The sequence below is a fragment of the Neolamprologus brichardi genome, chromosome 7 (genome assembly GCF_056152115.1).
Source record: "Neolamprologus brichardi isolate AB-2024 chromosome 7, ASM5615211v1, whole genome shotgun sequence".
NCBI lineage: Eukaryota > Metazoa > Chordata > Actinopteri > Cichliformes > Cichlidae > Neolamprologus > Neolamprologus brichardi.
Window position 1 is genome coordinate 65,274,229 of NC_142110.1, and position 15,834 is coordinate 65,290,062.

General features: G+C 41.0%; 1 protein-coding gene across 4 annotated transcripts in view; it reads right to left on the bottom strand.

Annotated features, from left to right (window-relative positions):
- ndrg4 (NDRG family member 4) overlaps positions 1–15,834 on the bottom strand; it is a 78,873-nt gene that overhangs the window by 28,016 nt on the left and 35,023 nt on the right. For 3 of the 4 annotated variants that reach the window (XM_006805368.3, XM_006805366.3, XM_006805367.3), the window contains 3 exons: positions 15,587–15,677; positions 13,130–13,288; positions 6,235–6,273 (listed from right to left, as the gene is read on the bottom strand). In XM_006805368.3, coding sequence (XP_006805431.2) covers positions 6,235–6,273; positions 13,130–13,288; positions 15,587–15,664 — 276 coding nt within the window. In that variant the 5' untranslated portion in view covers positions 15,665–15,677. The remainder of the gene's footprint in view (positions 1–6,234; positions 6,274–13,129; positions 13,289–15,586; positions 15,678–15,834) is intronic. The other variant, XM_006805369.3, reaches the window with a different exon arrangement.

Genomic DNA, 15,834 nt, shown 5'->3' on the forward strand with positions numbered 1-15,834 from the left:
TTGATAAATGTAGTGAGAAGCAAAGGGTTGGTGAGACAGTCCTGTCCCCAAAAACAGCGGTCCCCAACCTTTTTTGCGCCACGGACCGGTTTATGCCCGACAATATTTTCACGGTCCGTCCTTTAAGGTGTCGCGGATAAATACAACAAAATAAAAGTAGTACCGGCACCGAAAAAAAGAAAATTTATTCATAACACACGTGAAAAGACCAAGGAAAACCGAGTTAATGATAAAAACGATAACAAAATAACGCTGAAAACCGATAAAAACCCTGAAAACTATACATTTCACACCTGAGCCTCAACTCTCGCAGCTCGGTACCTCACGGACCGGTACTGTCTGGGGACCGCTGCCCTAAAGGGAAAAGCACGAAGAACAAGAAGAGGCGCAAGAAGTTCTGAACATCTGTATATTTTGTCTTTTGTGAAACCGCGCACAGTTATCGCTTGAGAAAAAAAGATCTCACTGCGACAGCCTGTTTAAATAAAGGTTTTAAGCTCCTTTTACTCAGGGAATAATTAACTAAGCTTATTTAAAACAACATGTGTATGAGCAGTGTTTCTGCAGTCAGAGCTGTGAATGTGAAAGACTTAGGGTTTTGTAATTAGAGTCAGCCTATCAGCTGCCACTATGTGCCTCCATTACATTAATGAGCGCTGCAATTAAACAATATAATGCAGATCGTTTATGCAAACAAATCGCAAAGGGATGCCCCCAAAAAGACACCCAACAACAGCACAAAAGCAGCCATAAAACGACTTTAAACAGTTAAGACGTGAACCCACAAGGATCCAAACAGACCACAAAAACACTAAACCACAAAATGAGATGCCAAAGAACTGCAACGAGTTTTTCTGCCCCACATCTACTGCGTATAGTGGGTCAAGGCCTTTCCTGGCTTGCTCTACTTCGGGGCTTTCCTTTTGATCTTAGATGCTGAATTCTGTCACTCAGATTTTTGTTGAAGTCAAACTGTTTCACAACAAACTGTAAAGTCCTTTAAAAAATGACGTACTTTGTGTCACCACTAGAAAGCTGTGTGAGAGCTCCTTTATCAGTTGAGCAATCACGATGGATCACGGAGGAAGTAGTAAAAACTTTCCCTACCCTACCCATCGTACATAGACTTTAACAGAAATCGCACATCACGTGGAAAAGAATGACTTTTCTAAGTGAGGCAGAATCCTTTAAAATGCAGCGTTATCATCTGAAGCATCAGGTTGAAGTGTAAAGCAGACGTGTTCTGTGAAATGTCTGACGCTCAGCACACGTTTGATTAAAATAAACCAGCAGAGGTGAAGTGTGAAGCTCCACTCAAGGCTTATGTAACAGTTCATGAAGGTTTATTCAGGTGTTATTAGCTAATTAGCTGGGTCCAGTTAAAAATCATGGCCCAGCAACTCATAGTCAAGTTGATGACAAAGTCGTTTTTGCTGTGAAAAGCCCTCGTTGTGAGTTTGTTTTATTGATTTATTGTTGGCTCTGTTGTAATCCTAGCTTTTGCTTCCCTCCTGTGTTTTAATGTGTGTTCTCTGAGTCTCAATGGGACAACATGTATAAATAAATGTGTAATTAAACGTTCCGGGAATGATAATACTTCAAATGTGATGCAGGTCATAAATGTGATGCAGGCCGCGAGGCTCAACGCGAGGCTCAGTGTCTCTCCAGAATCTGCTATTTAGCGTTTTTTTATCTACTTTTAATCGGATTATTCATCTAGAATTGCTGTGCGTTGCTGACCTACAGCAGACAAGAGATTCTGGACATCTGGACTCATAACTACAACAGTTTTATTGCCGATCTCCGACTCATCCCAGGACATTGATCCCGCTGAGCAAGATCAATGTCCACAAGGCTGCAGGTCCTGATGGCATCCCCGGGCGTGTTCTCAGATCGTGTTCTGGGCAGTGTTGCCAACTCCTCAGTAAGGAAAATCGCTATTGGTTGTCCTAAAAGTTGCTAGAAGTCGCTAAATGACGTCATCGCCTAATTTACATAATTGGTCATGCTAATGTAATTGTAATCTATGTTGTTGGAGAGAGAAATAACATCGTGGAAGAGACATAAAGTGAGTAAAAAACGTCCTAAATGCATTTAGAGTTTATTTAGAACTACAAATTAAATTTCTTTTAGCAATTATTGTTTTTTTAATGTCACAATTCCAACTCTGCTCCTTTATCCGGGCTTGGACCGGCAAAAGTGACCCGAAATAGGCACTCTGGTGGAGTTACTTTGTGTGTGTGTGTTTATAAGTAGTTTTAAACCTGATCCACAAAACAGCATAAGAGTAAAAGAAGAACTGACTGCGTTACAGCCAGAGATGGGCAGTAACGCGTTACAAGTAACGCGTTACTGTAATCCGATTACTTTTTTCAAGTAACGAGTAAAGTAAGGGATTACTATTGCAAAAACGGTAATTAGATTACCGTTACTTTCCCGTAGGAACGCTGCGTTACTGCGTTACTAAAACCGTGATTTTCTTGCGAGAATGTCTCATGACAGTGACGTAAGCGAGTGCGACGTGCGTGACAACAGCTGTGTGCAGATCAACAATGGATCATATATCGAGTGCGGGAGAGAGTATGAGCGTGCAGCGTTTAAAGCGTGGAAGTACTGACCTTACTTTGAGTTTGATTCCATAAAAAGTGACAAAAACATTAGTGTCCGTTGTGCGTGGGAAGAAAACTTCTTTTTACAGCGAAAAACCCCCCCCTAAACTTCCAAGCAAGCACCGAGTGCGCTACGACGTAATGGGAAACTCACAGAGAAACTGCCGTATCCTTCCACTGACCGCTGCGGCACACCTGCACCAGGATAACCCTCCGCCTACCCTACTCCTGCTTTACAGGTGAAAATAGAGCAAAAGGACCGCTAGTCTTTGACTTTATTTATTTTCTGCTGTGTTTTACTTGCATCTGAAAGAGTGAGTGTAAACACAATATATATATATATTATGTGCTGGAATGTGCAGAAAATAGGTTTAAATGTTAAACTAATTTCTTCAAGTCAGAGAATGGTGCATATAATTAAAATTTTGCTTCATGCATAAAGGTAAAAGATTAAAACTAACAAAACAAGTTTTAAAAAGAGACTTTTCCATTTGATTACATTTTGTATGATGGATTATGTAGAAAAAGTAGAATTGGGCTGAAAGATCTATCGCTTTATCACCTATTCAGGTTGTAAATCATGTTTTTAAAAAGTAACTAAGTAACTAAGTAACTAAGTAATTAATTACTTTTGAAAATAAGTAATCAGTAAAGTAACGGGATTACTTTTTTGGGGAAGTAATCAGTAATTAATTACTGATTACTTTTTTCAAGTAACTTGACCAACACTGGTTACAGCACCCGCTGCTTGTTGAGAGTAAAAGCGATATGCGCTTTCACGTCTTTTTTTAGCGACTTTATTTTAGAAAAAAAGTCGCTAGGGGGTCTGAAAACTCGCTAAATATAGCGACAAAGTCGCTAAGTTGGCAACACTGGTTCTGGGGAGCTTGCAGGAGTGCTCACAGACATATTCAACCTGTCCTTGGCCCACGCTGTGGTACCGGCCTGCTTCAAATCCACCTCCATCGTCCCGATACCCAAAAACTCCAACCCATCTAGCCTCGATGACTACCTCCCAGTAGCACTCACCCCCATCATCACTAAGTGCTTAGAGCAGCTGGTCCTAGCACACTTCAAATCCTGTCTCCACCCCACCCTGGACCCCCACCAATTCACATACCGTCAGAACAGGAGCACAGAGGATGCAGTCTCCATCGCACTGCACTCTGTCCTCTCACACCTGGACAACAACAACACATACACCAGAATGCTGTTTATAGACTTCAGTTCAGCATTCAATACAATCCACCCCTCACAACTCATCAGGAAACTGACAGACCTGGGCATCAGTCCCCTCATCTGCAAATGGTTACTGGACTTCCTGACCAACCGCCCCCAACATGTCCGGCTGGATAACCGCTGCTCATCTACAATCACAATGAACACCGATGTACCACAAGGCTGTGTGATGAGCCCTTTCCTCTACTCCCTCTACTCCCTCTTCACCCACGACTGCAGACCTGCTGATGGTTCCAACACCATCATTAAGTTTGCAGATGACACCACGGTGATTGGCCTCATCAGTGACAACGATGAGGCCGCCTACAGGGAGGAGGTGGATCGTCTGGTTGAGTGGTGCGACACAAACAACCTGCTGCTTAACACCGAGAAGACCAAGGAGCTCATCATGGACTACAGGAGGAATGCTGACCCACATCCACCCATCCACATTAAGGGGATGGCTGTGGAGCGTGTGAGCAGCTTCAAGTTCCTGGGAGTCCACATCTCCGAGGATCTCATCTGGACGACCAACTGCTCCGAGCTGGTCAAGAAGGCTCACCAGCGCCTCTTCTTCTTGAGGACTCTGAGGAAGAACCACCTGTCCTCAGACATCCTGGTGAACTTCTATCGCTGCACCATCGAGAGCATCCTGACCAACTGTATAACAGTCTGGTATGGGAACTGCTCCGCCTCGGACCGGAAGGTGTTGCAGAGGGTTGTGAAAACTGCCCAGCGCATCGCCGGAGCACCACTTCCTGCCATAAAAGACATATACAGGAAACGGTGTCTGAAAAGGGCTGGGAAAATCATCAAAGACCCCAGTCACCCATCACATGGACTCTTCACCCTCCTGCCCTCTGGGAGGCGCTACAGGAGCCTCCGGACTAAGACCACCAGGTACCGGAACAGCTTCTTCCCCACAGCTGTCAGACTCCTGAACTCTGCCTCCTGACATCTGACCCACACTAAACTCATGGACTGGACATACACACACCCACAACCACCTAAACACATACACACATGGACAACCGTACCCTCAAACACACAATAATAACATGGACTGAACCACCACTCACAACCACTAGCACTTTATAGCCTCTGTAGAAATTATCCACATATCTCACTTATCTTAACTGCACTACTGTATAATTCTGTGTAAATAATCATTCTGTACATACGATAGTTTTTAATCCTACAACTGTTTACAACTTGCACAGTTCACATTTCTGTTTAACTGTATATCTCATATTCTGTATAGTTTTTTTATTTCATATTTATATCCTGTTCATAGCCTGTACATACTTATAGTTATAGAATATTCACAACATACTTCATACCGTGTACATTATAACATACCATAATAGACCCATTTCTGTAATATACTTACATATCTATATTATTGCTAATATATATTGTAATATATCTATATCACTAAAGCACTTCTGGATGGATGCAAACTGCATTTCGTTGCCCTGTACCTGTGCATGTGCAATGACAATAAAGTTGAATTCTATTCTATTCTATTCTATTCTAAAATGTGCAAATTTAGATAACAGCAGTTATTCTATATGTTGCAAATAAAAGACATTTGTTTACTTGCTGTTTGTGACACTGTGATGCCTCTTTATGGTCAGCCCTGTGTTCTATGTACCAAGTAGCCAAAATGTAACTTATATATTCAAGGCCACATTTTAAGAGCTAAACTACTCGGCTAAACCAAGTCAGCACCAATGACACAAATATTTAAGAGCAAAGGTTGCACAAGAAAGCAGGCTGAGTTGAAGGAAGATAAGATATTCTTTGCTGATCCCCATATGGAAACTCATTTACTGAATTAGGAGCAATTAGCAGCTATCATAAGGTGTCAGGGGACCAACTCCAACCTGCAAACCTTGGTCCAGGGAGAATTAATCAGTGCCAGTATAAAGAGAACATACACACAGAAGGGTCCCACTCTGGCCTGCATTCAAACCTAGTGCTAACTACTGAGCTATTGCACTGGCCATAAGGACAGAGAGGGTTAGCTTGAAAAGTTTTACAAGCAGCAGTGTGTCTGAGTGTGGATTTACAGTACTTAGCAGGATTAGGAGAAAAAAATCAGTCCAAGCAAGAAGCACACTACATCACCAGATGTAGCTTCTAAGTAGTTCCAATACTGCTCAATAGACATGTGATTTTTTTCAATATTTAGCAATATATTGGTGCCAGTGTTCAGAAGGCACTTCCATACTTCATTGTCATCTCCTTCTTGAAGGGATCATTTGATTCAGGCAGGCATCACTGTTTACCCAAGTAAGCTGACACAAAGTAATAACAAAGAAAGATGAAAAGGCCACAAAACACGTGAAAAAAAAGGTAACGGAGAGAGAAAGTCGAGCTTCCTCTCTCACACATCTACTCATACCTTCCAGTCACCTGGTGGCATCAGCTGTTCACAGCTATCCTGCAGAGAGAGACAAGCAGACATAACAGATGGAGAGAGAGAGAAAGAATTAAAACTGGAAGAAGAAGTAGTCTGAAGTCACACACAGAAATATTCCTCACACATGCACTGTTGGAACTGAAGAGCAGCACAGACTGTGCACTGTAGGTCCAAACCACAGACACACAACAACACAGTTTCCCAGAGGCGCGTCAGCAGTACAGCACACAAAACGCACTGTACTGTCTGCGACTTTTACAGTCATTACGGTAATTTCTGTGACTCTAAATATACATGTGTTTTTACAGAACAGTCCGAATGGATTCGACAGAGGGCGAGACAGCCTGAAGCTGCAAATCAGCACAGTGTTTGACTCCTCTCTGCAGTCACCTGTTTCTGCATTCACCTGGTTATTGCTTAATAACTTCTTGATAGATAGAATTATTATATCATTAAAACTATATGGGGAAATAACTGAATTAATCTGTGTAAAATTACAGAACCGGATAAAACCACAGCTTTGATTTCGTGGTTATCGTGCTTCTTCTTTATGAATGTACCACTTTGGATGCCCAATTTGATATTTTACATACAACGTAAATGTTGCTTATTGAGAAAGAAAGAGGGGAAACAATAAACTGAAGACGCCTGCGTCCACACACACAGGACAGTGCTGCAGAGAGCAGTAAAAATCTGCAAAATCTGAAATGCAGGCTTTCTTTCCAGCGCTGACTCTTTTTCATTTTGATTCCTGAGCCACAGTATACTTGATACAATGCGATACTAGATAAATACTGATAATAAAGTGTTCTTCCTTTACATCTAGTTAATAGTTTGAAGTAGGGCTGCACCGATACCGATATTGGTATTGGGTATCGGGGCCGATACTGTAAAATGTGTGTGTACTCATACTCGTAAAAGTTAACCGATACCAACTTATTTCATTAATCAGAGGGTGGCTTGTCATTTCTGTTGTAGTTTTTTAGATTGGCCACTAGGGGGACATCCCGCGCTAAACAGGCGCAGGGTTAGGCGAGTCAGACTGGCGACTCCAGATAAAAAAGAGAAACTGGAGGCTGCTGTAGCTAGGCTAAACAAAATGTCAGCAGTGTGGACCGCAATAACTGCAATAATTTAAAAGTTTATTTTATTCGCAAACCTAATTTGTATTTATTTTATTCCAAACAGAAGTGTTTATTTATTATTCTGAAAGCTCGAGACAGTGCCAATAGTTCAGTGATATTCTGTAAAATTACAATGTGGAGACTCTGCAATAATTTAACAGAAGTGCTTATTTTTCACTTGAAATTTTTTTGTGGTCATTTTTATTAAGATTTAATTTTTTATCGGCAAGGAATATAATAAAACCTGTCTTCCAATTCATTGTATTTGTGTGTGTGTGTGGTAGAAGTATCGGTATTTGTACTCTGTATCGGCAAGTACTCAGATCCAAGTATCGGTATCGTATCGGTTTGAAAAAATTGGTATCGTTGCATCCCTAGTTTGAAGTCTATCAGACGTCTGCGTGTGCGGTTAGTGCTGTAATGTGTATTCCCATTCGACAAAGATGATTTATTAAAGCGCATGTGGGAAACTGGGAACAAATCCGCAGTAAGAAAAAAAAGTGATGGAGAATGGTGATTTTTTTTTAAAAAAAAGAAGTAAACAGTAAACAGATCCCCTTCACAGAAGCCACTTCAGCAGCGTGTGCAGCTGTAACGCTGAGGTAAATGATCGAGGCATAAAAATAACACTTTTGTCGTCTGGCCTCAGCGGTGAAATGAGTCACGTCCTCTGGGCCAGTCTGACACCTTCACTGCCAAAAATAAAAAAAAATCAAATCAAATTCAGAGACTGACAAGCTGGTTTGAGTCAACGTGACAGCTGTGACAGTCAAAGCGTTCCAGCTCTGCCGGACAAATTATTAATGAGACAGTCGATCTTTTTTAATCTTGCACGAGGGGCTCACTTTTTAGGGAACCTGGTCTCGACTGACAGTTGAAAGGATGGGCTCACCTTTTCTGAAGTCTTAAAACAACGCTTACACGTGCACTGAGACACGGTTTGAGATTTCAATCAAGTGACTCTCATCCAGGGTAAAATTTCATTTAAAAAAGTACTTACTGCTGAAGTTATGCTAACACATGTACAGGTCAACAATACAAAATATTAAGCAGAATATAATATTAATATCCATTAAAAAATCATCCCAGGATATGATGCTACTTTTAAAAAAAAACACTTTTGATATTAAAGTGATATTTTTTTATATTCCTGATGGTAACAAGTTAAAATGACATTTCAAGCTCAAAAAACAGCGAATATCATAAAACATACTGTTAGTGGTATGTTAATTAACATTATGTTAATGGTAGAAAACTTTAAAATGCTATTATGATGGTATATGAACTGATTAAAGTAAATATGTCCATAAAAACAGACATTATTTTTTGATATTGGTAAATGGCCTGCATTTGTATAGCGCTTTTCTAGTCCCTAAGGACCCCAAAGCGCTTTACACTTCAATTCAATTCAATTCAATTTTATTTCTATAGCGCCAAATCACAACAAAAGTCGCCTCAAGGCGCTTCATAGATACAGAGAAAAACCCAACAATCATATGACCCCCTATGAGCAAGCACTTTGGCGACAGTGGGAAGGAAAAACTCCCTTTTAACAGGAAGAAACCTCCAGCAGAACCAGGCTCAGGGAGGGGCGGGGCCATCTGCTGCGACCGGTTGGGGTGAGAGAAGGAAGACAGGATAAAGACATTTACCCATTGACACACTGGTGACGGCAAGCTACATTGTAGCCACAGCCACCCTGGGGCGCACTGACAGAGGCGAGGCTGCCGGACACTGGCGCCACCGGGCCCTCTGACCACCACCAGTAGGCAAACATGGGGTTAGTATCTTGCCCAAGGATATTTGGCATGCAGCCAGGAGGCAGCCTGGGATCGAACCACCGACCTTCTGATTAGTGGCTGACCTGCTCTGCCTGAGCTACAGCCACCCATAATTACAGTGAAACCACCGTTTTAATGGACAACCCAACAACTACTGATCCTGCTCCATAAAAGTAACATAAGAAAATCGATTCTTTTTGGTGTTTATTGAAGTCTGGGCCATAGAGGCAGCGACCTAAGCAGAGATTGTCCCACCCTCAGCCCTCAGCATGTGTTAGGTCTGCCCCGGGATCTCCTCCCATTCCCTAAACACCTCACCAAGGAAGCATCCAGGTGGGGTCCAAGTCATGTCTGACCTACGCACGATCTGATATCCTCGTGTTGGTGTTGTTCCCAGATCATCATACTAAAGGTTGTTCCAGGATCAACATTGCAAGTGACCAATCAGAATGTTGTGATGTCATACTTTTGCGACTTCGGGAAAAAACGGCGTAAAACAAAAAACTGTACTTAAGCTGCGAGAAACCGCCTTTGTCCGCCGATCAACGGACCCTAACCCTGACCCTAACCCTTTAATAAACGCTAAGCAGAATTGATATTGTCCTTGCAACATTGGAATTTCATAAATGCACGAATGGGTTGGTGCGCAAAAGAATAACGTCACAATAATGTGATTGGTCACTTGCAATGTTGAACCTGTAACAACATTTTCATGATGATCTGGGAACAACACCAACACGACGATATCAGATCATCCTCTGACCTACCTCCAGTGGCAGCGTCCAGTCTAGAGGCATACATATTAACTGGAAAGCATGCTATATCAGAAAGGGAATACCTCTTTAAATGTACATTTTTAGCCATTTATTAAGGAATTTTTACATTTTTAAATTTCATAATGATGTAATTAGTATCACACACGTGCACCGTTAACAGTTTTAAATACAGGCAGACACTTGATTTATCACAGTATCACACAGTTCATCACGTTTCGGTGCTCAGCTAAACTGATGTTTGTTTTAAGACACAAATAAACACAGTGAGCCCATCGTTTGAGATTTTATATTTATAAAAAGCTTATTTCTTTTCTGTCATAAATAAATGCATCCTAATGTGTAATAAAATAACACATGATTAGGAGATACATTTAAAAGGATTTTGTTGCCATTTGTCATGGCAACGGTGACATCACCCATCCTAACCTGTGTTATTTTGGAATGTATCACTTATTCTTGCTCTGCTGCTTTTGGAAAGCTTAAAGCAGAGCAGGAACATCTGGAAATCCGGTAAAAAAAAAATGAGTGCATGCACATGAGGTTAGACACCAATCAGAACATCACACAGATGGTCTTCACACTGCTTCATTGTTAAACATGCACAGTTTGAGTCTTAGTTTGTGAGTTTAAATGAGGGATTCTGGAAACATTTCTGAAAGAAAATATGACAACATTAAAAATGGAATCTGCACATATGCATAGTCAAAAGGAAAAGTGCTGGAATAAGGGATGATAGAAGTTTAAGTAATTAGTAATGAATACTGAAAAAAAGGAAAGGACTGGCACTCAGAGTCAGATCAGGGACACACCTAAAAAGAAAGAAAGATGTCACTAAAAACAGCGGGACCTGAAGCTGCCCAGCAGAACAGAATGAGCTAACTGTGTGCTTGTTAGAGAAGGTGAAGGTGTGAGGGTGACACAGAAATGTGCAGCGTAAAGGGCAACTTCAGTCCCCGCAGATTTCATGCATTGTTCTCAGATGGAAAATGTTAGTGATGATAGTACGGTGGTCGGACCAGCAGGTGGCACTCTTCTCTTTCTTATTACTCCCATCCCCAGCAGAGTAGGGGATGTGCTGCATCTCAGTTCAGGGAAAAGGAAGACCACAAACACACTGCTCATGGAAACCAATAGGGATGAACTCTTAGAGATGGTGTGAGGCTTCCTTTACTGCAGGTGATCCCCACAGACTGTGTACTCTGTAAGGCTGCATAGTGACGCTGTTGTGGAGATGTTGTGGTTCTTTGCCGCCATCTCTGACTGGCTGTCAGTAGCTGGTTTAGTGAATGTTTGCCTTACTTTTCAGGGGTTTTCTTTTCTTCCCTGACAGATATTTTTGTTAAAATGCAGGACTACATATAATTAAAATCTGAGGAATGATGTGATAAAGTCTGATCTTAGAGGTTCTACAAAGAACAGAGAGGGGAAACAATGTTGTCATTGAGGCAACAAGTATGAAGCAGCATAAATAATACTCTGCAAGATAGTAGGCCTAGTCACAGGTTTGTGTGTTGCAATGCTGCTCAAGTGGTTTTATAGATTATATATAAGAGTAAGATATGGGGATTTTATTGTGAAAGTATTTGACGTATAAAGGAAAATATGCACTGCAAACCAAACATGTTTCTTCTGCAGCTGTTAACACATTTAAAATATTTAACATTTAAGAATAAAACACTGAAAATTAAAATGGGAAGTCTAAAAAATTACATTTGATCAGAGTTAAAGGCTAATTTGCTAAGCTGTGCTAGTTTCCAGGTCGGTTGTTTTTTTGACACATTTTTTAACTTTTTTCTTGTAATATGATTATATTGATATATGATTAGGGATGCAACGATACCAATTTTTTCAAACCGATACGATACCGATACTTGGATCTGAGTACTTGCCGATACAGAGTACAAAAACCGATACTTCTACCACACACACACACACACACAAATACAATGAATTGGAAGACAGGTTTTATTTTATTCTCTGCCGATAAAAAATAAAATCGTAATAAAAATGACCACAAAATAGAATTTCAAGAGAAAAATAAGCACTTCTGTTAAATTATTGCAGAGTCTCCACATTGTAATTTAACAAAATATCACTGAACTATTGGCACTGTCTCGAGCTTTCAGAATAATAAATAAACACTTCTGTTTGGAATAAAATAAATACAAATTAGGTTTGAGAATAAAATAAACTTTTAAATTATTGCAGAGTGTCCAATTTCATATCGCAGCTCGAGTATGCTGAGAAGACGGTTCAATTCTATGTTTTCCATGACCGGCATTGGCTGGTCATCCAAAGCAATAAAATGAGTCAGAGCCTCTGTTATTTTAACTGCCCGTGGATTTTCTCTTGACATTTTTCTTCGCTTTTCCAAAATCTGAGTTAAAGTTGGCTGTTCCGGTCCACACTGCTGACATTTTGTTTAGCCTAGCTACAGCAGCCTCCAGTTTCTCTTTTTTATCTGGAGCTGCCAGTCTCACTCGCCTAAACCATGTGCCTGTTTAGCGCGGGATGTCTCCCTAGTGGCCAATCTAAAAATCTACAACAAAAATGACAAGCCACCCTCTGACTAATGAAATAAGTTAGTATCGGTTCATGGTATCGGTTAACTTTTACGAGTATGAGTACACACACATTTTACAGTATCGGCCCCGATACCCGATACCAGTATCGGTATCGGTGCATCCCTATATATGATATAATATTTTTATGTGATATAACAAACTACGTGTGGTAACAAAGCTTCAGATTTATTGTTTATTCGTTTGCTGAAAGAGAAAAAACTGATGCTCGGTCATTGGACCTAGTTTTTGTTTGTTTATAGAGTTTGACTGTGAATCTGACAAGAAGTTTACAATGTGTCACTACAACTGTCATGCTAGCTGCTGTCATGCTAACACTGATACTAAATGCTACATTCTTCTATAGTGACAATGACAATTTAACACAATTTATGTTTAAAAAAAAATATCATAACTATAATTACTGGTGCCAAAAATGGCAAATATCTTTACATATACCTTTACGTGTGCAGTTTTGTGTTGAGATTTTTGAATTTTTTTGTTATTTTTACCATAATTGCTCCCGACTTTGTCATCCACCTTAGAATATTAAACATCTACTTTAGTGTCTAGTCTAGTGTGTGTTTGAATCAGTGTACTAGTGATCAGATGTTTCTACTTGTTATGGTAGTTACCGGGAGGACCCCGCTGGTCCGACAGCGGGTCTGGCGGAGCCAGTGCCGTGCGAAGACATGCCAGCGGTGAGTGGAGCGACTGGGGGGAGGGGGGTTGTTAAGAGGCGCGGGGGCGGTGGGGCCCTGGAGCCCCCCTGATGCCTCCTCTCCTTTATCCTGCTGTGTTGCGAAACAAGCATAACAAGGTGGTTACTGGGAAACATCTGGGGAAGACATAGCAGCAACATACAGTCAACATAAAAACATGCTAATCATTCATGGTTTATTTCTAATACGCTTAGAAATGAGCTCCAGGCGTGTCAAACATCAAACATAAGGTTCACAGGCCTGATCTAAATTCATATACGCTGCATGTTTTTGTCCCTCGATGGGTAAAAACTGTAAACCTTAACGTGAATGTGGGAAAAAAATCCCACAACTCTGACTATCTATGCGTTTTGGACATTTTCAGAAGGATCTTTTACTTCTCTACTAAGACTGAGTTTATTAATATTACTAATTATTAATATTAAATTAGAATGAACCGGCATTTATATTGTGACTTACCAACAAAGCACTACTGGGCTGTAAATCAGGCCAGTGAAAAATAATGAGTTTGACACGCCTGCTCGAAGCCTTTAAAAGTCCAAGGAAGGAGATTTCTTGCGTAACTTAATTGCTTCGTTTCTGTTCCAGTGTCATCACAAAAGGTCAGGCTGAAGATCTGTGGCCTTCCTTTTATTGAGGAACAAGTTGTGGGCAGAGACCTGCTGGAGTAGACTGTCCACATGCAACTCAAAACCAGGACCATGCTGGATTCATATCACAAGGGGAGCTTCAGAGTGGAAAAGTGTGTCTCAGCTTTTAGACATACCAGATGTCATGTTAGAATGAATTATTATTACAGGTTATATGATACAATAAGACATAAGTAACATTTTGTGTGATGTCCTTTTAGCCTTAGTACCCCTAAAATCTAAACTAATTCAAATTTCAAGCACTAGTAAGTTAGTGTACAAAAATCTTTTATTCATTATGAGGCTTTTATTGTGAAACAACAGCTGTTGTTGTTTTTTCCTTGGCTTGTAGTTATTCATGTTGCAGCAATATTATATTAAACTGAGAAAAAGAAAGCATAATGCTGCCACCACCGCGCTTCACTATAGGGACGTAGGGACGTTTTCTACCATTTAAATGCACCACTGTTAGTTTATTTCTAGTTTTAAAAGCTGAGACACATGAAAATCTTTAGGACGTCTCCGCTGTCCCCATATGAACTGAATGCAGCATTAGTCCGACATGCCTTACGACGAGTTTACCAGTGTTTCGTTCCAGAAGGTAATCACTCAGTAACCGCTCTTAAAGGTCACTAACATGCTACTGCACAACACCGGAGCAACAGACTTCGAAAGAGCTGGGGGGAAATAAAAGAGCGAGTGTGTCTGGGGTGAAGTGCTCTTCGACTGAACGATAACTCGAGTCGTGCAGACACGTAGCTTGATCGATGGCTCAGTTATTTACAAGCATAGAGTCGTAATGAACAGGGCTAACGACCTTTAGCTGATCAATGGCAGAATTAGTCGTTCATATTGATGCGTGGCATGTTGTGCTCCTTTAAATAAGCTACTGAGACAAATAAAAGACCTACTCTATATACTGGATGTCTTATTTCTGACGCACTGGTAAAGTGAGTCACGCCTAATGTGGTTTTATTTGCCGCCTCTCTGATTCCTCCGGCACAAATAAGAGGCCTGTCTGAAGCACAGGACTCGTCCGCATGTATTTATGCTTGTTTTCGTGTTCTTCTGGGTTTGATTGATGTTGTTGCCAATTTGTTTCTATGATGATCACAACAGCTTTGTCACAATTGGCCAATCAGGGTGCACAATCAATTTTCTTTCTCTGAACTTGCCCTGCTGTATTGGCTCAAGCATCCTTCATCTCTTTTCTTTCTTCTCCATTAACACAAAGTCACTTCACCAGGAAATTGCTCATATCTGGCCTCTTCAAGTCCCTTTTCCATTTGGTATTGTCTATACCATTTTTATCATTACTGCAATGAGAGGCATTCAAGAGCCCCTGACTCAGCCACAACTTGTACCTGTTGCTTATTTAATGGATAAGTGGACTGGAATAAGTGGCTCTTATGTAACCACCTACTGCCTATTCACTGTTTTTCCCTCTATGTCCTGCACCGCTCCCTCTCTGTCTCTTTCCCTCCTCTTAAATGAGCTTTCATCTTCTCACAGTGCTGCTATCAAAGAGTCATGGTTGGATGGAGTTCATTAATTTCCTCCTCCACTGGTAAACAAGCTCATCGTCTAATTATAAGTCATCACAGCTAATGAGCACAAACATCTCCGTTATAAAATGCCAAGAGTTTCTGAGGACGTCGTCCTGCGAGCGCTAATCAGCTACAAGACAGGAAGGTTAATGGCAACAAAGAGAACGCACGGTAAAATAAACAGGTCGACTAACCATGTCTGAGTCCACTCCTCTCTGCTCCGGCAGCAGGGGCTTCTCCTCCGTGAACTGCTGCTCCTTCATCCCCGCCATCCTGGACAGCAACCTGCAATCACCATGGCAACACGCAGAAAAAGACACATCTAAGGTTACGCTCGCATTTCATCACACAGAGCACGCTGTGGAGCTGACCTTAAAACAACAGTTAAAATAAAAGAATCATTCGCATCTCCGTGAGATGACGGCAGCGGTGACGTCCTTCA